Genomic DNA, 25,160 nt, shown 5'->3' with positions numbered 1-25,160 from the left:
CTAGATTCCTAGGATGTTTGTAACTTCATTGCATCTAAGGGCACAACTGAGAAAAAACAGATGTTCAAAACCTTTTGCTCAACTGCTTATAAAGTAAAGATTTCTGCATATGAATGGGGTTTTTTTTCTGGTAATAAAGAAAGCAAAATGGGTTACTTGAAAAAAAAAAAGCAAGCAAGAAAATCTGCAGTTGGGGCCTGATTCAGCCACTGTTTAGCCCAAGAAAACTTGTTAATACTGCTACCAAGCTGCCTAGAAAACCCGAGAGAAACTGCCCACCTAGGCTGGCAGGATCAGAGTGGTTTGGGTACAAATGGGTGTCAGAATATGGTTTCACGTCAAATGAATCAGACGCTTTTTAGCATGACACCACCACTTTCTCTACACCTTTGAGAGAAGAGGTTCTCTCCCACCCCCCACTGCAGAAGGAAGCAACTGTCTGTTGCTTAAAGCTCAAAACCACAAAAGCAAGGGGGTTTTTTTAGAGTTATTGCAGAACCTCTGTGCGATGGCACACTCTCCTCCGCTCACCCCGCGGCTGAACGGCCCTGCCAGGAGCGGAGTGGGAGGGATACAGCACTGACATGCAGCCTCTGGCCTGGGCACCGGGAGACTCATTAGCAGCAGCCTGTCGGGCTGAAATTCAGCGCCTTGTCCCAAATTTCTCTGGGATAAGTCACATTTCCATCTACATGTTCACAGTACATGAGTACTACTTCCTCTTGTCTTTCTCCACCAAAACCCTGGACAATATCACGTCAGCCCGCGCACACATCGCTTCATCGTCCTGCAGGTAACAAAGACAAAGACTTTCTTGAACGCCTCCCAGCACCCCTTGCTGGTGTTTATAGCACTTCCCGAGTCTCTTTTTCTCTTTCCAAGTGGATTTTAATTTGTCCAGTGTGAGATTCCCGTAGAGTTGCCTGTGTCCTAAGTGCTAAATTGCTGGCAGAACACCTTCCATTTTATTAAAGAGGTCATAACTAAGGGAAAGACCCGGCTGGATTGAGGAAAGTGCTGCAGCTTTGATGTAGTGTCCACATTAACTTCAGATCCAAAAGGAGGGCGATGGTGAGGGTGGGGGAGGATGCTCCCCACATGGTATTCAGAAGGATTTTGTCTATTTGCAAGCTTCTCCTCTGCACGTTGCTTCCCCTAATGATGTGCTATGTGGTGTCCAAAAGTGCTTTCAGCACGACAGATAGCTAAACTGGAAGGAATGATGAGTGCATTAGGCAGAGCTGCTAGAAATATCAACGCCTGTAAACACCTTAAAGTACAAGCCAAAGAAGTGGGAAGGTTAAGACATGGCTACAAGGGCCCCACTACAACAGGGAAATGCTTTGAAATACCTGTAATCTAACAGAAGACAACAACAAATGCGATTTAAAAAAACACTGCGAAAGAGCAATGGGCTAAGAAGATCAGATGTCAACTAAGTTTATCTATCTTGATTACTGCACTTCTGAAAATGTTGTATTACTGTTGGCATGTTGAGGCCAAACACCCCATTTCTTTGCACAAGTTTACTGCTTACTTTCCAAAACTTATCTTACATTATTTATTCGCAGGGGAGGGAGGGGAAGGGAGAAGATGGCAGTCCAGTAGTTTCAGTCAAGCTCCTTTCAGACTCTCTTTAAAGAGGGGAGGGGAGAATCTCCAAGTTTGGGGAAAAAAAAAAAAATCAACTCAGTTGCAAGTGCACGGATAAATATAAATTCAGAAATGACCATTCAAGAAGATGTTTTTACATCTGTGGAGAGGTCAAACCCCAGGCTCAGCCTTATTGCTCTCTGTAATCCAGATTCATCACCAGCTTCCTTTATTCGCCTATTCAAAGGCACTTAATTAGCTGAAGGGCTTGTTGCTTTGCCTTCAAAAGCTCTCCACTCCCTCAAAGGCTTTGCTTCGGTATTGTGCTACCATTGCCCTTTGAAATCAAATCTGTTTTTCTCTTCCACAGCATTAGTAAAAGAAAAAAAAAAAGTAATATTTAAAAAATTTTTCCAGAGAAGAAAGAAAAGGAAAGAAAGAAAAGGAAAGAAAGAAAAGGAAAGAAAGAAAAGGAAAGAAAAATAAGATGACGGGGAAATACCAGCGGAACTTCATTCAAAGTGGCTTTAAAGATAAGTTTGACACTTGAATAAGGGGGGGGTTGAAACTGCGGATGAAATCTGGCCAGTACTTTTGGTCTTATTAATAATACATGATACTGTAATTGTTTTATGTGTTAGGAAGACTTTTTGTGACATCTCGGAAATCCCAAATAAAACATGATTTTTCCCTGTACTTACAAGAGGACTGTATGTACTCAGATGCTGTGGGCTGCGTTCTCTGCTTTTCCAAAGTCTTAATCAATCTGCATCAGAGCTTATAAACATAAAGTGCTGCTGAATCAGAACACTCTCATCTAACAGTCACGGTGCACTGACTTTTCACGGGCAGAAATAACTTCACATAACATAGGACACTCAGGAATCAGTCCGTGGTATTAACATCTCTGTTTATATTAATAAAAGCTGTATTTTGTATTCCATTATATTTATTTAACCTTTGACATCTAAGCTCTGGGTCAGTTTGTTCTTTATAACAGTGCATTTCTTCTTCAGTTTTGTTTCTATATTTAGAGAACTCATGCTCAGAAACAAGATTTTTTGTTTAATTTTTTTCCCTCCTAGTATATTTAATCTAGCTCAGGGGTTTTGGTGTTTCTCTGCAACCTATAATTTACTCTGCCAACTCAGATACTGTATTGCTGCTTTTACCACAGTTAAAGAAACACTGTCAAGTCCTTTTCAAAGGTTTTTTTAGTCTTCAGCATGTTCTTCACTATCTCATATGCAGTCCACATGTAGTAAAACATAGCCATTTTTCCTGCAAATAATATTATTTTTCTCTCTGTCTCTTCTCCTATCATTTCTCCTCTACCATCATTTTTGGCAACGGAGCTGAAACAAATATACCCTTCACTGACAATCCAGTATACCACTATCTGTTGCGGAGAGCTCTAAGAATAGCACATTTGGTTCCTACAGCGCAAGTGGAGCTCAGAAACGCACAGTGTGTCCCACCCGAACAATGGCTATTTATTAGCTACATCCCCCCAACAAAACAACCTTTTAAGCTGTGTTTTGGTTTTCAACGTTTTACACACAGAGCAGTAGGCAATCCTGCCCTCCTCCCCGAGACGCTCAGATTTTAACTCAGACGAACTTGGGCTTGGAAAAGTAATGGCCACCCAAAGGGTTTCTTTTATTCCAGCCTGACTTAAACTGCAGAGATCACTGGCTCATTTTCCTGCCTTCAGGGGAACCCTGCTTTCCGTTCGCAGAGACCTGCGTCTGTTCTTATACTGGCGGGAGTAAAAGAGCTCTTCTGGAAGCGGTGATGTTGTATCACATTGCTGAAGGCAGAATTGGGCCCAATATATCTGACATGCCAGAATAGGCGATCTGCAAGTACAAACTGTATTTAGACATGAAAATCGGGGAGATGCCCAACTATTCAACCTACCTGGGCAAATGCAGTTTTTCATGCACCCAGTAAAGCCAAGTGGCTAAGCTTAAGCCCAGAAAACAGTGTGTGATAGTTTTGGCGACGATCTTTGACTCTCTGGCATTTACTACCATCTTTATACTGTGGATTTATAAACCCAGACCTTTGAGTATAATTTCACTCAGTCCTACACGAGTAAAATGAAAACCTGCACATACCCACCAGAGCAATGTCAGCACCGCCAGGCTTTGCAATGTCGCACAATGCAAACTGTCAGTGCCTCAATCAATATCCGTCAATGCGCGACAATAAAGACATAGTGCTTCAGACGGGCAAAATTAGCCCTTATCAGATTTACCAGTTGTCCAGGCAATACAGGATCTGGGATGCGGACTGATTACGCTTACGAGATAGATCATTAAGTACAAAAATGATAGAGCTGCGAGGCGCCACTAGTAACCCAGCTTTTGGAACGTGAAGTCTTTGCTTCAATACGCATTAAAACAGCAAAAAGCTCACTCCGGGTCTATGTCCCAGCCGCTGCTCTCTTGCCCATGTTGCTCTGCCTGCTACAAGGATCAAATTTCATGGTTTATTGTTCTCCCTCCAACTGGCCACCATCCACATTCTTCTTCTGTACAAAGCTGCACCTCTTGCTCAAAAGAAGAGAGTACTATGCCTTCTTTTTATAAATTTTAGTCACATTTACAAACACACGCAGAGAGTGAGGGGATGACTTTTAAATACTAAACAACATTGCAGGGTATGCTGTTATTTTTCTTTGAGCAAATTTCTGTGAATGAGGCTAAAAAAGGCAATTTTCCACCAGAAGGTTACTAATTTTTGAAGATGCAGAAGTTGTCTCCCCTGTCGTCTGAATCTTTAACATTTTGCCTTTTAATGAAACAACTGCTCTAGGCTTGAAAAGTCCTATTCATCACCTGCCTCAGGAGAGAATTGGCACCGAGATGCTGCAAAGCTCAAATTCAGCTCTGGGTACACTGCTGGAAATCAAAACCACAGTCACTGGAGGTACTTCGCTATAATGGAGTAAAATTGGTACACAGCAGGTCGGGTCCAAAATTTCAGTATCAATGTCTCAAGGTAAATAAGAAACCTACTGCAGACAAATAACAGATCTACATGCTAGATTCAAAGAAACGTAGCAAGTATCCCAAAATTTTAAGGTTTCCTACCTAGAATATTTTTTCCATGCCATTTTTCTTTTAATTCAGCACTCAGGATCCATTTTCTTCTATGACATTTGCAGTAAAGTTATCAAAACCTAACAAAACGTTCCACTTCAGAACATCCACCATCTTTCTTCGGCAGCTCAACAGACTGTAAAACTGAAGCACTGTCATCTGGTGTATAATTATTGTAATAAGTCTTACTTGTAAAATGAGGGAGGCACCATAAGCTTACCTAACTAGTCTGAAAATGTAAAATGCTCATCACCTGTAATCATTGTCTTAACTGTCCTTGATCTTTACTGATAGCCGCCAAATTATAATAACTCTCTTTCTCTGACAGTGAGAATCAGCTAAAAATGCAGACAGGCAGAGCACTAGGAAAGTTGCTGGAAGAGGGGCTATTCTGGCCAATTAAAGAGACTCACTGCAGGACTTTTTCTCCTTTTTTTTTTATTTTTTGGCTAATCAATGATGTAGGGGGTTCAGAGGTGTAAGACAAAAATGCAAAGTAGGGAAAACTAGGGCACAGGAAACCTCAGGAATCCAATAGGGACGTGGCAATTCCACACACCCAGCGGGGGAGCCAGAAAAAAAATATATGCTCAAAGGTTATGGACATACGATCAAAAGCGATCATGTTGCTGCAGTTTAACAACTTACCAGCCATCATCCCAGCTGCAGTAAAGCCCCGTGAATGTATTATTCACCCACGCTGCCTCCAGAGTAAAAATTCTGATGGGCAGTAATTCATGAAGCTGCCGCAACTTACTCACTTTCAATCATATGTCCATCCATACTCCTAGATCCCAAGCCAGCAAGACCCTCTACTTTGTGTTTAATTTGGGTCCCACTGACCACAAACAGGGTCCTCACATGCTTAAAGCAACATAACCGCTTCAGGCCTTTGTTGAATTAGGGGTTCTTATATTGAAAACCCTTTAAAGTGAACTATATATGCCATATCGTTACATGTTATATATTTGGATAAGCAAATTCAGCAAGTCATCAGTCCTTCCCAGCTGTCTGTTTTAAGCTGCTGTATCGAAGCAAGGGAGTACTGAGCATGCACAACCTGGAAAAGAGTGAGTCCATTCTAAAGTGGCACAGTGGAAATGCACCTCATTGATTCTCCACTAAGAAGCTGACATTTAGTAACTATCCCCTTATTTCTCATTGCTATCATAGGACAGGGTTACACCAAGTCACCTACACTGAAGAAATCCACCTGTATAAGAACCAGTCACTTAGCAGGGAAGAAGAGCAAAGAAACCCAGCCTCTGGAATGTATTCCCCAGCTAAGCACCACGCTCTCCAGTGGATCCTAGCAGAGCTTCAGAGATCAACCTCTGGTTTGCTGGGTGAGAAGCGTTTCAATCCTTCACGAGGAGCTGATGGAGTGCCTGTGTGCACAGCTAAGCAGCTTGAAGGATTCTGCTTCCAAAGTGTTGGCTCAGCCTAACAAGGTGTTTGGCTTTGGTGGTGTTTCCTATTATTCATCCTAAGAACAAGATAGCTATTTATTCCTCACACCCAGGCTGCTCTCAGACTGCGTCCCCAAGCCCTTCCTTGCTCTGAAGTCCCCGTTCACAGTGAATCTCTCTTATCTGGGGTGGTAGCGGATAGCGCTTTGCACCGCTCCTTGAGTCTCAGGAAGAAGATTACTGGAGAGAAATCAGGGCTGTGTCTCACTCCTGCCACCTGTGTTTTTGCATTTACCAGCTCAGTTGGTATCGCAGATCAACAAAGGGTGGGGAATGGCCCTCATCCAAAGCAGGGCATTGCTTCTGGCAAATGCTGGTAACAGGTATTTCAAGTCTGTCTCTTTGCTATTCGGGAGCTGTACATGTTTGACCTGCTGTCCATAAAGGAGTCATATTTTAACTTCACTTCTCACCCCACCTGATCTTTTCTAGCCTCAGAAGCGTAACACAGAGATGAATTTGTTGAAGAACACTAAGGAAAAAAAAAATCTATTCCCACCAAAAAGATGATGGGAAACATGTTATGCGAACATCTCTACAGCTTACAATATAAGCTAAATAAGAATACCACCTATACACATAAAAATAATTTATTTTAGTGGTATGAAATGTGTTTTGCCTAGTAGCATAAAGTTCTCCACTGGGCTAGAAGAGACAACGCATGGTGGAATTACAGTACGTTTCAATTGAAGAAATAAATAGCGTTACTTCTGACAACACCAGGACGTTGTTACTGCCTTGTCCTTGTACACACTGTGCACACCCCAGAAGTTTAGCGATGTCGCATTTGAAACACAAAGGAAAGTAAAAATAAGAAAATAAATGACTCAATATTTTCATATAAGCCCTAAAGACAGAAGAGACGTTCTCACCTGTCTGCTTTGAGATGGCAATGTGGCAGGCTGCATGTGTCTCTGCATCCGATGCGGCTGTATCAGCTGTCGAAACTGCTGCTGGAGAAATTGGCTATTGTTAGCCTGCTGGGACTGCTGCGGGGCCGGAGACTGCTGCTGCTGCTGCTGCTGCTGCTGGAGATAGTGAATGAGAGACTGCTGCCCTTGTCCTGCTGTCAGGGGTGACATCTTTTGAGTAGCTGAGTCTGAGGCAAAGTGAGACAGTGGTTTGGTGTTATTGAAAGAAAACTGGTCTTGGCTAACAGGGCTCTCACTCACCAGTCCTGGCTGTAAGCTACTGGATGGCTGCTGCATAATTATGTTCATATTTTTGGACTGGTTTGTAGTCATTGATTTAAAAAGCGAGCTCTGCATACTTGTGGGGTTGCTGGTGGGAGTGATGTTAGAGATTAATGTACCTTGAGGACTGAAGGGCTGCTGATGCAGAGCCGGGCTTGACAGCTTTTCTGGCCTGTAGGGTGGAGAAGGTCCAGTATTTGTGGAGGCCATGCTGGCAACCAAGTTGTTCTGTGGACTTTTAATGTTGTTGGCTGGTAAGCTGGCTGCTGTCAGGGTGGGCAGCATGGAGCTCTGTGGGCTGAAGGGCTGCTGGTTCAGAGCCGGACTGGAGAGCTTCTCAGACCCATAAGGAGGAGAGGGGCCATTGGATGGGGTGCTGCTGGCAGTCATGCTTGAAAGCAGAGTGTTTTGAGGACTCTGAATGTTGTTTCCTGGTAAATTATTAGCAGGCATGCCAGACACCATAACATTTTGAGGACTGAAAGGTTGATGGTGTGGGGATGATCCTGCCCTGTAAGGCGGAGAGAGACCAGGAGGAGACATAGTTGGCCAGCTGGGAGCCTGTACTTGTTGCTTAGTCGTAGACACCTGCTTGCTAGCTGCCAGCTGCTTTAGCTGCTGAGCATGCCAGTTGGAGCCAGGTATGTTGGGTAAGGGTACGGGAAGCATAGGTGGTGGCTGGTTCTTGCTCTGAGCTGCTGTAGAGATGGGCGATGCAGCAGGTTTGTTTGAGGGAGGAACTTGGAAGTTAGCTCCAGCAGATGATGGTCTCACCTGAGGAGATCCTCCACTGGTTGGATTGCAGCCCGGAGAAAAATCTTTGTTAGCAACATGGTTCTCCAAGTGGGAGTTCTGTGGGGAGGACTTTGGGGTGGTGCTTATGCTTGGTTGAGAATGACTCAGCCCAAGTGGCTCTTCAGCCTTGCTGCACAAAATCTTCTCCAGATCCAGGTCATTGGGAGAAGGATCAGGCATTTTCGTCAGCTCTTCCAATAGATCTTGCAGCTCTTGGTCCACAGACTGTAAGCTGTTTCCTTTCTCATCATAGTGGACAATGTTATTGGTCTGCCCTCCTATTGACCCCTTCTGGTTTATTTCCGTGTTGGGTGGCACTGAAAATGGGGAACCAATGCCACCGCCATTCATGTGATTGTTTTCAAGGAGCACTGAATGACCTGCGACTCCCAGGGAAGAAGCGCTGTGACCGGTGGAGAACGGAGAACTTTGCATTTCTGGACACGCCACGCTGGGATTGGCACCTTGGCCCATGGCAAGGTTTACGTCATCAAGACAAAGTCTTTTACTGTCATTTGGGAAAACTACGTCAGGCACGCCACTGGAGGCAGGAGAGCTATCATCTTCCAGTTTTCTTTTAATGGATCCCTGTAACTGGGAAAATAAAAAAGGAAGAAAGGATCCGTTATTGACCTTATTCTAACATGCTCTGAAGCTCCATACTGTAACACTGGGTTGGAGATAAAGAAAATTAAATTATACAATTAAAAAACCAATCGAGTGAGACAAATTCAATCAGGATTTAAGTGGGTGCAACTTCACTGAAATCAAAAGAGTTATAGTCAGACAAAGGCTAAATCTCACATGTTGGCCTTGAAACAGATGTTAAAGCTATAAAATACTGTCTGTCATGTGAACTGTAATAGAAGTTTTTTAAATAGTTTCTGGTACCATTTCAATTAAGACATTATACTCCCTGAATAACAAACATGCCAACATTTTTATGGTAACATTTTTTAGGTTTAAACAATGGCAGATCTGAATGAAACCCTGGACTGAATTTAGTGACCTTCTGCCAGTGACTCGGATTAAATTCAGACTTGAGACAACTAAATTGTTTTACATTCTTTATAGGCAGAACATCTGAAATAACTGGCATACTTTCTAAACAAACCAAACCAAAACAAATTCTCAACTATCTATCTAAACAGACTTTCCAGCTTCCTAATCACAGATGTTTTAGATTTCAGAAACCAGTAAATAAGTCTAAGGCAGTATGGGCTTTGTTCTTTTGAAGGATTGCAACTCATTCATAAAAATGGAAGTGTTTTCAAAATACAATTATATAAATATCTTGATCGACAAGAAATGGTAGAGTTGTAAATCCACAAATCTTAGGGAAAAAAACCTGCCTTATACATATAAAGAAAGCGAAACTGAAAACAACGCTTCTAATACTAATTCAGCGTGATATGGCAATCTCTCCCAAATATAATCATCTGTGGCTTTCAATTTTAACAAGCATGACCTATATGTCATAGGATTAATCAGACATTAACATTACTGCTTCAAGTTAAGGGAAATAAGCATTAAGTCCCGGTTTATCAATAGAGGGAGGTAGCATTTAGAGAAGTATCTAATCAGCAATGGGAAAACCATAGAAAGTCGCTGTTCCCCTAAGCCGGCTCACAGTAAAGCCTCTCCCAGCCCTCGCCTGCAACTGCAAGAGCTGACAGTCATCTAGTACCATGGAAAAAATTCACATCTAATAACAGCTCCTATCACCAGAAAAGCCCCACCACCTATCCCCAGTGTAACCAGATCCACTCTAGGGCTGTGGTGGGTATGACTAACTTCTAAATTTTACACTAATTATTAAGCACATCACAGTTTTGCCTAAGAGTCACTCTGCAATGCACTTTGGTGCTCTCAGACAACAGCGTCACAGGACGATCACCGAAGGGTCTGCGGAGGCTGCGCGGCACAAGGTGGGCACAGCTTGTGCGGCTCCTTCTGCACTGTGCACATGAAGGTCACTGTGCAAACGGCCAACGTCCACCCCTAAATTCAGCCTACGTTCAGGCAATCGACCACAAACGTGCATTGTTCTGACCTGGGAACACGGGAGGGCTGCCCGGTGGCTCACTCAGCTGGGCTCACCCGAGTGCTCTCTCATCACTTATTTCTAAATCGGTGGGCAGAGAGAAGATTGCAGATCTGTGCCTACAGTTGCTTAGGCTACAGATGCAGTTTAGGATTGGTGTCAGACACTGCCGTGCGAGCATCCAGCTTACACAGACATTTGGAGGAGAGTGAGAGGATACAAGTTAATTGTACATGATCATCATGGCAGATGGAAAAGCAGGTCTGCATACTATGGAGAGCTGCTGATCAGGTTTTAGGAGAAGTTCATCTACCCTCCATCAACAGACACAGCAGTTTTGAATGGCATTGTGACAAAGAGACCTTTTTACATGGATATTTTCCCCCTACCCTCTAAGAGTTATGCCTTACTAGAGCAACCAGTTCTTCTCTCCTGTGACCTCCAGTTGCACTGCTTTAACAGGGGTTGCACTCAAAAACCACTGGCAAGCGAGAACCGCCGCTGAGCGGGGAGAGTTGCTTTCAGTGCCCCATTCACTGGTTGCCTGACCGCCCTCTTCGGTCAGCAGTGCTCCGTGTGGTTTGAATCGTTGCTCTGCGAGAGACCGCCTGTACATCACAGCCAGAGACAGCTGAAGCATCAGCGATTTGATTATTCCTCTGGGCTGATGAGGCCAAAATTTGCTTAGCTTTAGGAAATGGAACAAGGCCTAAATCTTCTCCCAAGTGTTGGTCTAATGATGGATTAAATTGTTTTCCTTCATTTTCTTTGCTAAAACTAAGCCAGCGTTGCATGTTTCAACAGAGGTTGCCCTGTGTAGGCTGAAACATGTTGGTAGAGCATAGCTACATATATTTAAACCCGGGCATGTATAGAGAATCTTCACGCATCCAAAGTAAACACAGTGTGTTCCCAAGTTGCACCCTGGGAACCTTCAGGCAGGAAGTGGTGGGGATCTCCCGTACTTGGCCAGCTGACATGCTGGCATGCGTGTCCTTGCCAGTGCTGCTTTTGCCATAGGACATTCCTATGCTCTGAGTTACTGGGGAAAAATTTGGGCTTTCTAAACTTTGAAAAATAGTTTTTTAACTGCTGCACTGGGGAGTAAATGTGATGGGAAAACAAAACTCCATTTCCCCAAGACTGTTACTAGATATAAACAGATAAAATAAGGCCATAGCTTTCCGATGGCATGGGCATTCCAAAACTAGGACGGGATTTTTAAATAGGATGCTGTTGCTTAGCCCTCGTGAGAAGCCTGGCTGTAAGAGAGGCCGTGAAATTAGCTGGGTGTTACATTCTCTTGAAAAGCAAGACTCCTATTTCCCAGGTGAATATTTGCACAAGGACCATAAAATCCAGAAGACCAGTTTCCCCCAATGCAGGCAGGTATAATCCACACAATTCAGTAGCATTGGTTTTGCTTAAGATAGATTTGACCACAGCCCCAAATCTGAGAGAGAAAGATACCATCCTTAAAGCAACTAAACAAATCATAGAATCGTTTTGGTTAGAAGGGAGGTCTGGGTATCCTCAGCCCTCTGCTTCAAGTACATCACAAATGAAAAAAACAGACGACAATATTTCACCAGGCACTTAAGTATGGAGTATCAGCTACATACAGAAATCCCTTCTTGGGCTGGACAGGCTAGCTGAGAGGTTTGCTTCAGTATTCCCCACTGAAACACGTGTGGTTGTTACTCCCGTGCAGCACACTGCTGGTGCTGTCTGTGAGCAGCCAGCATTTTTCTCCCCAGCTCCCAGCGACTGCTCTCCGTGAGTGTGCCACTGGGGCAGCCCTGACCCGTGCAGGGGACAATAATGCAGTTTCATATTACGGGGACGCTGGCTGGCTCAGACATGCTAAGAACAACGGTGGCAGGAGATCATCACTGAGGCACTACGACTTTTGGGACCAGGAGCTCCTGACCTAACTCATTCGAGAAGCTGCTTGTTGCAGATCATTCATCCAGTACTCTCAGACATCTCAAGACCATCTCTTTAAAACGTATCTATCCTTTTCTAGACTTTTCCCTTACTAAAAACATTTTTACTGCCCATTTCCTTCATCTGGCCCTGGATTCCCCAGGAAGGAACTGATTTATTCCAACTCTTTCTCCCCTTCTTCAAGCTATGTGACAAAATCAACAGAAATAAGAAGAGCACCAAAATATGTTCTTTCCCTTTCTCTGCTGATTAGTATATTAGGCAGCTGTGTTTCAAATTGAATACCTGACAAGTGAATAGAAATATTTAAAAATATAAACACACACACACTTAAGCTGGCTGGAGGTTGTGTATGGCTAAGTATGAGAAAGCTTCATTCATACGTGCAAGCAAGGACAAAGCAGACAAGCAACAAATGGGCTCTTGTGACCTTGTCAAAATTCATTAAAATGCATTGGCATGCACAGGCTAACTTCTGTTTGGGAATACCTGGGAAACAAAGGCAGGCCCTCCGATTTGGGGAATATCCAATTATGAGCTCTCCACTATCTCAGGTTTGCTTCTAGAAGTGAGAGTGCCATGATCCCAGAACTCCTACCCTCTCGAAACCAACAGGCTGTCTTTCTGGGAAAGACCCAGGTTACAAATGAGTAGCGCTGCTAGCTCGCAATGGCAGTATAACAAGAATAAATAATAACTGTTTACCCTGCTCTGTCCCAGGAAGCCATACAGCTGCGGTTACAAACATCTAATTTGTCACACGCTACCTCTTCGCACCGAACCGATTCCCTACGTGTGGGCAGAGCGCTCCTCGGGCTTCTCTTGTGCAAGGAAGAAAAGGCAGACTCGGCAAACAAAACTAGTCTTTGGCTGCACCCTCTCCTAGACTGAGCTCTCTGAAGTTGCCCGCTCGGGTGACTTTCAGCGTCAGGCACTTTCCAAACTCCGGAGGTGGTGCTGGCCTTGTGTAACTTACTATTTCTCAACGAAGGGAGAAAGGAAGGCTGGAAGTAGCAAAAACTGAAGCAGAGAGATCGAATTGTTAATAAATATACACCGTGGTGGTTCCATCGGATTTTAATAACCAACCTAATGGACATCTCTGGACTGGCTCCCTGCCTCGCTGTCACTCAGCCTTCCTCCTTTCTTTAACACATCAGCTGTCCTCAGCTGCCATTCCAGCTCTCCTCGGGAGCCAGGCTGCCCCATGGCCCTGCTGCCAGCCCCTGTTAATTCTCCACCCGTCACTTGCTCCTTCGCCTGCACGGTACCTGGGAGGAAAGAGCCACCGCGGTCCGCTCGGGAGAGCCTCGTTTCTCCAGCCTTGCAATGCTCCCCCTTCCGCCAGAACGAAGCCACATCTAACCAGAGATTCCTATTTAGGTCAACGTAATGCAGAAATGAGAGAGAGGAAAAACGTTAGGCGAGGTATTTCTGTGCCTCTTCCTGGCTTCTGCAGCCTGTCAGAGATTCGAGCCTTGATTTACAGCAACCGCAGGGTGCTGATTATTGATCTGCAACCACCCCACCCCACTCACTGCCATTGAGAGATCCAACCTACAGCAGCGATTCCCACACCTACGCAGCTTCTTCAAGCGAGAACCGAGCCCGATGGGACACTGCCATTTTGAACCGATGTCTGCAGAGTCTGCGCCGCGTTCTCCTTCAGCGGCTAGTCCATCTCCCCGTCTCCAGCATGCGCCATCGTTGCTGGAGACTCTCTTGATTTCATAGCATGAAATCTATGGATCCGTGACTGGGATATCCAGAATGGGAGTCAGATAACCTTCTTTCACTGGGAATCTCAAGACCCTTGTAACTCTTGGGAAATCTTGTTTGATTGAAGAAAAGAGAGAAATGATGGTAAAAGGAGACGGGGCAGGTGGGGAAAATTTCAGTCTCACCACAGATACTGGGATTTGCTAGTGTTGTGGCAGCTTTGCACAAAGCCTGTCAGAGCAAGACCCTGGTGCCTCAGAAACCTGGGGAATCCAGGTCACCAACAGGCTGCTAAGATCTGGCATATCTGAATTATTTTGACAGAGAGAACACGTTTAATTTTTGGTGGAAGGGCTGAGTGACGCAGCAGCCCAAGATGAGTAGAAGTCTTTTTTCCCGTATTTTTTCAAGGTATATTGCAAACTGTTTTTTCCCTCTGCAAAGTATAAAACCTGAGTCTAAGGTTTGCTCAACGGAGCTGACCAGAGAATCTATCACTCTCTGTCTCTTTCAAACACTCGACACTGCCAAAACTGGAAGTATGTATTTGCCAGAGGCAGACTGTTTGCAGCATTCAGCGATCAAGACTTCAGTCTCTGTGGCTTCGACAAGCTTCAGCGAGAGCTATCTGCCCATCAGCCCAAAATGTTTCTATCTGTTCTGACAAAAACAGTCATGTAATGAGAAAATGAAACTGGCAATTTTCCATATAAAACAAGAAAACTTCACAAATTTTTCTCCTGTGCCTTAAATACACAATTTGGAAAGGTTTGTGCTCTCTATTGCTCATTTATCCACACTCTAGCTAGATTTTAATGTCCTACTAATCTTTGAGGACAGTTCATACAAAAGAGGTGGGAATTTGACTGTGTGTTTGAAGGCTGGAAAGTGGATCTGATATAATATTACCTTTCAAATGGCAGCAGTTACTTGCAGCCCTGCTTGAACTATCAGACGTGCTGCTTTAGTAGCAGGCTGGCTTGCACATGAGCAACAAAACCCAAATGCTCATGGGCAAAGATCCCATTTAACTACAGCAGAACCTGGCACTGCATTAAGGGCATTTAGCACATCTGCAAGTTTCCATTCGTGCATGCTGCCTGCAGTTTGGTAACAGAAACTCACATTATATATCTGAACCCAAGAAAAAATGCCTCCTGCTGACCAGTGAGTAGCCGAAGCAGTCCATGACTACGAGGAACATAAACTATGCTTTATCAAAGTCACATCTCAGGCTACAAGGAGAACTCAAGGAGGCTCAAGCAATTAAAACTACCATTCACTTTCTCCATACTAAGATTAAACATAAGCTAAAATCACATTCTCTCTACTGCTTTAGGCTGTTTGACCCTTCTGACTTCAAGTCATTTCAGCATGGATGGACGTAAAGTCGTCATTTCACATTGTCAGGAAAGAGATCACATTGCAATTCCAAGCTACCAGAGATGTGTTTCACTATGCTTAAGAATAGCAATACCCCAGCTCCTCAGTAAAGTCTGCTTTGGGGTCTGTTGGGTATTTGTAGGCTGGAAAGGTGGCAGATCCGTTTGTAATGAGGTGTGGTAGTGGAGAAAGGATTATGAATAGGGAAAATTCACGGGGTGGATTTCCTTCTATTCATCACGCTCATGGAAATAGGCAACTGGAAGGGAGGATGTAGGAAGAGGAACCGGGGATGTAAGCAGTCATTTTAACCATGAAAGGACATTGGTTATTAGCTAGCTTGTATGCATTATGTGGATTATTTTTACCTGGAACTACAGCTTCTCCCAATTTGTAATTTACAGTGGCAATATGAAAACTGCCATCTTTAAAACAAGCATATTAACATAGATTGGAAGTTGCTACTTGGGCTATGCACATGTAAAACGCCTCCTAAACACTCCTGCTACACTTGTAGAATTTGATCTCCCATCAGTACAGCAAACATCAGTTGACTTGACGGGAGCGTGCTGTGATCCTTTGCCACATTACTGTCACCACTCATTGTGATCTTCTCCAGTTATTCCCTCAGTAAATCAGGAACCTCAAGCTGTGTTAAAAGAGAAGGAAGAAAACAAGGTGTGTGCTTTCCCTTAATAAAGGCGGCAACGCTCCCTGTTGCGAGCGCAAAAACACAGGAACTAAGAGGGCAGTTGGTCCCATGCCTGTATGCATCACCTGGACCTGGGCTGGCAGACACACGCCAGAGCCCACGACGAGAGGTTTTGCTTGCTTGCACTGTCGCTCCAGAGCTACAATCAATTCCCCTTCCCTGTAACATTGCTGCAGTACAACAGGTCTCTTGTTTGACTGTTGAACATACGTGAACTTTTAAATGGTGACTGCTGATCTGGCACCTTCTTTCGTCTACGTGGCCTTCTTCCCCAAGTCACCATGCGGCATAGGAAGGAATCCTGGCTGCAAATACTCAGAACTGCATAGTTTTGCCGGTAAGCACAAAAATCCAAAACATCATGACTATACAAAACCAGAAAGATGTGATCTTACAACAAGCTTAAACCACAGAAACTAACAGGAAATTCAACCTGGACTACCAAGAGCCTAAGGTATTTGCTTTTTTTTCTAAATCTTAACCAAAAAATTAAAGGGAAGGAAATACTACAATTACGATTTTCTCATACCGATTTGTGTGAATGCAGTTACGCTCATAATGACAGAACTCTGTCTGATGTACATCCTGCTTTGAACTGGAACACCTTACAGGCTACACAGCAGCAAGTTTGTGAACGAGGTTTTTCTGATTATCCTTGTGTAAAATTACAGGCAAAACCACTAACATCCATGTGAAGGTATCAATGTAGGATCAGTTCCAAGGAGAAAAAAAACCATAGAATATACCTATTTTGCCATCCCACACAAGCCAGCCACATGCAAAAGACCAAGTAACATTCACTGTAAGGAAAAGAAAAAAGAAAAAAAAACCCCGAACCAGTAGCTTTGCTCCTTTGCAGGTCAGACAGAATTACCAATCTCATTTAAAAGGCACCAACAGAGATCTGCCCTATCAAAACAAATGTTCAGAGCCTTCCCATCTCGTCTTTCCTTAGCAATTCATCTGCTTTCGGTATTAACGGCACTGTTAAAATGGAAATTCTTCCAGGAGAAAAATTGCTGTTGACAAATGGATCTGGAGGAACAGGACTAGTGCTTGCTCCTGTGTTGTACTGCTAGCAGGAGATCTCTGTACAGATGCCTCTTAATTAGTCATCTGAAGACTTATAGCAATCACGTCACGCATATTGTTTGGCTGTAACTTCCACATTCCATTTAATGACAAGTGTTATTAACTAGACAGCTGAAGACAGAACAAGTTCTCTGCCTCTCGGTTTTTAAGCTGTAGTACAAGAGCGTTTCTTTCGTATCTGGCTGTAAATCAAGATCAATCTTAGACTCAACGCCTTTCCATCAGTATTACCTCATCTTACCTCAGTTTTAATACCAGCAGTATTGTTTTATATCTTTTTTTTTATAGTCCATTAATTTCAAAGTCCTATGGAACACTTTGCAGTAATTTTGTAGACTACATTAATTTCTCATGGCAATAGCTAGGCTGGAGAATTGCAGATCCTCTCCACTGAGCAAAAAGTGATGTGTTTGCTACTTGGGACTACCAGGATTTAAAAGATACTTTTCTCTTTTCTTTTTCAGACCCTAACACTGGCACAGTTACGCAATGACCACAAGTTAACAGGAGCTAAGTATAAGAACCAGGCTGCATATGTTCCTAAATTATGAGGTAGGTTTACCATTTACTAGATAACCAGGTAAAACTCAGTCTCACACTTCTTTTCTGCTACATATTGCATTATTTTTTAAAATCCCAGAAGACACATTCCTGCGGTTTTATCGAGCTACAGGTTCCATTTTGTCAAAAGGTATGGTTGGGGAATTAGCAGCCTGGAGGCAAAGCCTTCAATTAGGTCAAACCTGGGGCCAAAAAGCTCTGAAATTCTCAGAACAATAAGAAACAATGGGATCTCAGTCTGAAAAAACTGCATTTTTCTTTCAACAGCTGAAGTACTCACACTTGCTCCCCCAAAGAATAATAGCTACAACCTCACCTGTGTGCCTGCACCTGAACGCTAACAGCTTACGTCTGGCTGCCGAGTGGCCGCCTGCTTACTGTCTGTATCGGAAAGCAATGCATTACTGCATCCAGAGCTCTTCTCCAGGCTTGGCGGGGGACAAAACATTTAAAAGAGCAGTTTGAAGTTTCTCCTAAGTAGTATCAGAAAGTGGAGCACAACTCTAACAAGGATGGAACAAATGGGCAAGGAAAGGAAATGTCCTGAACGGCTCCTCTCCTACCCATTCATCCAGGGCCTTTGTTAGCCTCTGCCTTTCAAAAAATGAAACAATAAACAGGATATTGATTAATACAGAACTATAAAACCAAGCCTCACTTGGAGTAAAAAGATCATGAATCTAGTGAGTCTCTCACTGAACCTGGGTGTAGAGAGAAGTCTTTATACAGCCAGCAGCAGCAATGTTTTGTAAAGCAGAAGAGTCTGGTAGTGAATATTTAATTTGTTTCTGACTACTTCATTTTAACCTACTGCTTTCATCTTTACCTACGCAGCAACTCCACGATTCTCAGTGTGCATTAACTGGAATAGGAACACGGTTCATTGGCAACATGTTATTTGTAGGCTTCCTTCCCCCTGGACCAGCGAGATGACCAAACCGGCATGCGGCTCTGGCTCCTACAACACACAGTCTTCGAACAGTATCTGTTACTTACCCAGGGACCTTTGGAGGGATTCTGTAAAATAGTGGTACGAAAAACCCCAAACCAAACACAGACCATCGCCCCACCCCTGAAGCCCTCATCCTGTATGAAGCCATTGAAATCCTCGCCTCAATGAAATAAATATTTTGGGACACTGACTTCAGCAGGGATGGGCTTTCACTCTTTGCTCTTTCATTATTATTAACCAAAGGAGTGAATTAAAAATACACAGGATTTGGAGAAATACTCTCCAGCAGAAAATGCAATGCTTAAGTTACTTGATTTTTAACCAGAGAACCTCTCGACTTGCTATAGATACCAGTTCCCCTCTGTCCTAGAAGCAATGTTAATCACACATTCATCACTGCAAATTGACAACATAAATGCTGACTTGTGCAAACAATGTTAGAGAAAATGGTGTTCTTGCTGCAGAAGTGAATTACACAGCCTTTCAAGCTTTCTACACTTCTCAGTTTTATGTAAACTCTAATTTCTAGGCCTTTGTTCTGCCTTTAAAGGTCACACAGTTGAAAGCTATGAAGCATAGCATGTGTTCCCACTGATATTAAAATACTGTTTATTAAATCATGCATATAAATGTAAAGAAGAAACTGTTTGCAACCTACTGCGTTAATAAGAGATGATTTATCAGACAACACGGTTCCAAGTATCAACATGTGGAATGTAAAAATCTGATCTTAATCACGCAACGTGATTTTTTTTGCTGTTTTTTGAAGCAAAGTCTCCACATTGCCATGCAATCACACTAACTTCTGATGACACCGTATTTGACTGATTAAACTCTTAATCTTGCCAATGCTTAACTTCAGGAATACAAGCGGTCTTTTTAGATTCGAGCATATGATTGCACATTTGCAAGATCAGGAATTCATTTGCATATTCAAATTGCAAAACTGCATCTTCCCTTTGTCTGTGTAAGGCCATCTACAGCGCTCCAAATGCTGAACAACCACTGTAGAGTTGGACAGTATTTTTAGCATCTCTATGGTGCACTTCTATCTTTAGCTGCTGTGTTCACAAACAATCCCACAGGACACTGCATAGCTAACATAGCTCGGGCTCTTCACCACATTCAATTTTTTTCCCAAAACCTGGTGAAAGCAGACTACACAACAGGCCAGTTCAGGACCTGCCGAAGTTTCCTTAGATGCAGAGTCTTGAGCAGAGCAGAACTATAGCAAAGTACTAAAACATTAAAACATTAGAGCATTCTGCTGTGGAGCGGGGATGGAGGTTGCCGTGACTTCCTCCAGGGAAAATACAGCTCTACGCTCCGAGTTTGCACTGTGTAGATAAATCAAGGAGGACAGTGAAGGATTTCTGCATGTTGTTTCCTAGCAGGATGTACCCATGGGTTCATGGCAAATTTCTGGTCAAAGCTTAACCCTGCAAGAGAAGTTAATAATTGAACTTGCCAAATCATCACAATTTCTAAATCCAACTGCGTCTTGTTTTTACAAAGAGGCATATTAAACCAGTGAGCCATTTTATTAGACTCATGCTCATGTAACAAAAACATGTGTTAGCTCTTGAGTGCCAAGTATCATCCTGGAGGGTTACCAATCCCTGTTACAGATTTTGTAGCCAGACTGCAGTTATCTGTCATAACAGAGGAGGTAGTTTTGAATACACAGAATGAAGCACGCTGCTCGGTTCGGGAATACTTTGTGTGGTCCTGGTCTCTCTGTAAAACTCTAGGAAGGAGATGTACTGCAGGGTGAAAAAAAGAGCTTGAGGCTTACTGCTGACTGCAGTGGGACTATCTCGCGGAAGCCTCCTGGATGGCTGGGGCATGGCCTTCATTCCCTAGAGGAACTTTTGAAAATGGCTGCAGCAGCACCAGTTCCAACACACGACTATAGCGGCTGGGTCAAGTCTGAGTGTGCAGGAAACTTTTTTAGAGTCATCTGTATGAGGCGTTTCAAAAGTACAGGTTTACCACAAAGAGAGAAAAAACTCATCACGGGAATGGCAGTATTAATCAGATGGTTGACCTTTGAAGCTTCAAATCTGAAAAGCTTTCCACACCGAGCTGGAGCTGCATATGGAGACAATAGCCTCCGATATCCTGATTTACAGAGGAGGTACTGATGGAATCCCATATATCCTGTTAATGGTGAAGGGAAGGGAATTATGTAAAGGAACTATTTTTTTCATTAAATGCCTCAGCTGAGGTTTGCAGATGAGCCTAGACACTTGGCTCCAATTTAATTTCAAGGGGACAAGATAACCTGAAAACCTTAGAAAACCTCAGACCTTTGAGTGTTTCACAAACGGGCTCCTCATTTCCCCATTTACACTTATCTTCCCTCTACATGCTATCAAACACCCTGTTATTAAAATTCTTTAAATGATAATGGGACTTTCCAAACAAACTGTGTTCATTAGCCTCCTCTACCCTACCACAGGTATGGCCGTATGTCTGGGAGATGTAAGAACTGGGGAAACAGCATCAGGGCTAGGAGGGTGTCCCTTGGCTCTCCGGCAGCACCAGAGCAAGGCTGAGATGCACAGGAGGCAGCAGCCAGGCAGCAGCACGTACTGTGCACTACGTCTACAATACACATCTGCGGTTTTTCTTCTTTTTTTTTTTTTGGTCAGAGTCATTTTTTCCTTTTAAGCATAGCACACGTTCAATCAAGAATATCACAGTTATTCATTCGAAGTGTTCGCATTATGTAACATGAGCATCAGGTTAAGGAGAAAAGAAAAAAAAAAAACCCAAATACTTTGTTTTTTCTGAGCCCTTTCTTACAGGACGTAATTTTTAAATGTGTAGAGGCTTCCCCTCCACCCAGGATGCGAGGTTGACATCCTGGGGTACGGTCCTCATCCTACTAAGGGCTCCTCAACTGAAAACCGTGGGTTGCAAGACTTTACTAAGAAACAATGATATTACAGGAAAACTCCCTGCATACTTTCAAACATCAACAGTAAATTACCCTTCCATTTTCTAATACAGACACGATGTCTGGAGTTGAGCAAACACATTCTTGAAAGGTCAGAACACTTAAACTGTATGTACCTAGTTTAGGATGAAAAAAACTGTTGTTGCCTTTTAGTTATGACATTTCAGTTTACCCACAAGAATTACACTACTTCCCCTAAAAGTTTTCAAGCCCAAGAACATGCTTTTCTCCCAGTGCTGGAAAGCGAAGGTAAAACTCCTTTTCTGTATTAACTTATCACAGCCGTCACCGAATCCAGTGATTTGTCAAGAATACAGCCATTCCTCCCCAAAGGCCTTCGGCTGCCAGCAGACGCGCGTGGGGAAGCCCTGCCCGCCTTCGAGGAGAAGGGGCTGGAGGAACCCGACTTGCCCAGACAGCAGCCGATGGCGAGTCGCTGCCCAGGCGAGCCACACGCGACCATTCGCACCAAACTTTGCAAACCTGAAAGAATTATGAAATCTAAAATACAGAGCTGGAGGGTGGGTAGCTCTTCATTTTTTCTGAAAGAATGGGAGGAACTTCCTCTTTCAGTTACAGTTACATGGTCTGGTGAGGATATAACTGCTGTAACGGTCAGGAAACGACTGTCATGTCGGATGGCACCACGGAGCGTTATTGGGGAGCTGCAAGGACCTTGCAAACAGGGGACAAAAGTTGGGATTTGCTGGAAGTGCTCTGGTCTGTCACTAAACACAGTGTTGTGTCCACCTTCAAGTTTCAGGGTGTTAAGGGAATTGAAGGAGCACCAGTTTAACCCTAGCCCAAAGAGGTGAGGCTTCATTTCAACAGAGCTGCTTGAGGGCACTGCATCACTTTAGACCGTATTCCTCCCCTGGGGCTCAGACATTCTGAATCCAAGGCTGCACCGAGCTAGCTCTGGGACTGATTAGCGCCGGTGAGCACTGTGTTAATGCGACCCACCGCGCTGGGCCACGCTGGGACCTCAGCAGGACATTGTGTGCGCTGTGCCCAGGTAGTCTCAGCAATCTCAAGCTGAATTGCACTGAGAGAAACTCCCCTTAGCTTATTCAGTGCTGGTGAACAGGGACGTCTTAGGCCTGGTAAGATGACTGTCCTCTCTGTTATGAAATGACAGCCCCCAGGTGGAAGCTGCTGAACTCCAGCTGAGAAGCACTGACTGACTGCAAATGCAATAGAGATCGAAACAGGTTAGCCACTAAAAAGTGGCTGAGGGTAACCATTTTACTTCATACTGGCACAGAGGCTGTCAGGTACTGCTTTGTAGAAGGGAACGCAACTTCTTCAAATGGACTAACTTGAGCACTTCCAAGTGCTTACCCCTCACCTCCACCCTTACCGCTATGCAAAGCTCCCGCCAGCTTAGCTTTGGTCCTTGACAGTATTTCCAGCATGCATCGTGAGCATCGATATGCATTTCACAAGTCTCGCATTCCCAAGTTCCTAACAGAAAGCCAACTTCTCTTCTGAACCAAATCTTCAGTAGAGTCCCTCCTGGTGCACACCAGCGCCATTGGTACCACACCGTGGTGCAGCATGTTCCCAGCCCAGTACACTTCGTCCCACCGCTGTGGTTGCTTTGGAGGAAGAGAGCTCCAGTTCTTCAAAACACCTATTTCCTATTGAAGTTGCTTGCGGGGACTGCAAAGAAACTGTACCTGGTTTCCTGTGCTTTAGTCACTAGATTAGCCAGACATGATATAGGAAATGGGCAGGAAACATCAACCTTACGTATTGCGGCAGTTCTTCCCCTTCCCTCCATGCCACGTCTGAGTAGCACACCAAGACCTGACCTTGCACTTTTTAGTGCAGCCTTTCTTACACAAACATTTGAGTCAGATCTAGAGCCAAAAACAAATAAAAAGCCAAACACATTGCCTATGTTTTTTTTAAGAAAAAGGCTGACACCCTGTTTCATACCTATTTGTACTCAAATCTAAAACAAACTGCGCATTTTTAACTGCACTAATTTTGTAAGATCAACAAAAATTTAAAAACCCAACCTATTTTTTACTCCTTCTGGTACCAGTGTAAAGACTGTTAAAGAACTGATATTCCTGGAGCTCTGTACAGACATGAGAGGTGCTGATGCACAAAGAGATGTACTGTGATTAAGCACATGAGTTAGGAGGTTTCAGCTGTTACATTTCTCCCTCTCCCTTTTATAGTCATCTTAATTTTGCTTCCATTAAAAAATCCAAGGCAGAAATCCAATGAAGACCTAGTCCTTCACCTTGCTTCTTTGCGCAATCGTTTGAACAATGGGTGTAAAATAGTACTTTTCTAACCTGGCAGCATTTTATAGTCACTTTATCCAGGTGTAAATGACAGCATAAGAAGTAAGGAAGTGGAATCAGATACAGCATGTATTTCTCTAATAAAGCTACCCCTCTTCTTAAACACCTTAAATTGAAATACAATTTTCCTTTTTGTTTCCCCATTAATTGTATATGAAAAGAGAAAGATAAATGTCAAGTACATCTTTAAAGGAAAAATGCATCACAATTTACCAGTCCTCCAATAAAAAAAAACAACTCCCTCTTCCTGGATTAGTCCTTTCTTTTTACAATAGTTGTCTTACCTTTTTGTCGTTTCTATTTACTGCCAAGAAAACTATTTATCACTGGAGAATCTACAGGTCCTAACTGATAAGCCAGTATCTTCCAGATCATGCCATTTGTACTGCTGATCATTTTAGAAAAATCAAGTCTGCATTATATTTGGTCATGACCAATTAAGAATTAACTCATGATACTGAACCCAGTTTGAAATACTTCGTGTTAGTACACAACAAGACACCAAAAATAACGCATGGGAGAAATGGGGTGACATTGGGTAGACTTTTATTTAAGGAGGTTTCTTCTCCTGCAGCACACTGCATGTTCCCTTACATGGTGTTTCCTGACTTCTGCAAGACAAATCTGTTCTGTAACAAGACAGACACCAAGTCAGAAGTGTCAATATGAGCAACTCCCTGAAAATAAACTTTGCTCATTTACGATACAGCATTTCTAATGTGGGACGTGAACGCGAACGGCGGGGAAGGAGCTTATCGGGTTGCCTGCAAGCGAGCTGCACCGACGGCAAAGCGCAAGGCCTGATTCCTCAACCCAGCAAAGAATGTGGTTCCCTGCGAGGACTGCAGCGCGAGCCGATCAGACGCCGTGTCACCGCGTTTGTTCACCGAGCGGTTATGCAAGATGAGATTTTGCTCATCAGTAAGTACCTGCGCTTCCAGGGCAGCACGGGTGCCGCGGCGCCCGGCAGGACGGGGCTCTGCCGGGAGGGCGCCTCTGGCAGCTCTTGCACAACGACTCTGAAAACCACCAGCTCATCAGGACTGCCCATTTAATTATGCCGAAACGGAGCTGCAACGGGATTCCTAGACAGCTCTCGCATTGCCACGGTCTGGATCTCTCATTGCCACATACTAGTTTTGGGTTTCTGAAAGAGGTTGAACTTTTTTTTTTCCCCTCTAAAATGTGTAGAAGCTCATGGGTCGAATGGGAGGGAAGGAGAATTAACCTCAAGTGCATTTCCTTTACTTGCTAATGGTTTGTGCTTAACTCTAAGGGTAATCCAAGAACAAGGAGGAATTTTTGTTACCCCT

The 25,160-nt window shown here is 43.7% G+C and overlaps 1 protein-coding gene across 1 annotated transcript in view; it reads right to left on the bottom strand.

The window, feature by feature from the left end:
- MAMLD1 (mastermind-like domain containing 1) overlaps nucleotides 1-8,751 on the bottom strand; it is a gene marked incomplete at its 5' end in the record, with an annotated part of 36,352 nt that extends 27,601 nt beyond the window's left edge. The window contains 2 exons of the mRNA XM_009580581.1: nucleotides 7,042-7,268; nucleotides 7,482-8,751. Of these exons, the coding sequence (XP_009578876.1) occupies nucleotides 7,042-7,268; nucleotides 7,482-8,751 (1,497 nt within the window). The remainder of the gene's footprint in view (nucleotides 1-7,041; nucleotides 7,269-7,481) is intronic.
- Nucleotides 8,752-25,160: the final 16,409 nt, after the last annotated feature.

Source organism: Fulmarus glacialis, unplaced genomic scaffold, assembly GCF_000690835.1.
Source record: "Fulmarus glacialis isolate BGI_N327 unplaced genomic scaffold, ASM69083v1 scaffold8196, whole genome shotgun sequence".
Lineage (NCBI taxonomy): Eukaryota > Metazoa > Chordata > Aves > Procellariiformes > Procellariidae > Fulmarus > Fulmarus glacialis.
Note: the sequence above shows the minus strand (reverse complement) of the source record. Positions and strands in the feature narration are given on the sequence as shown.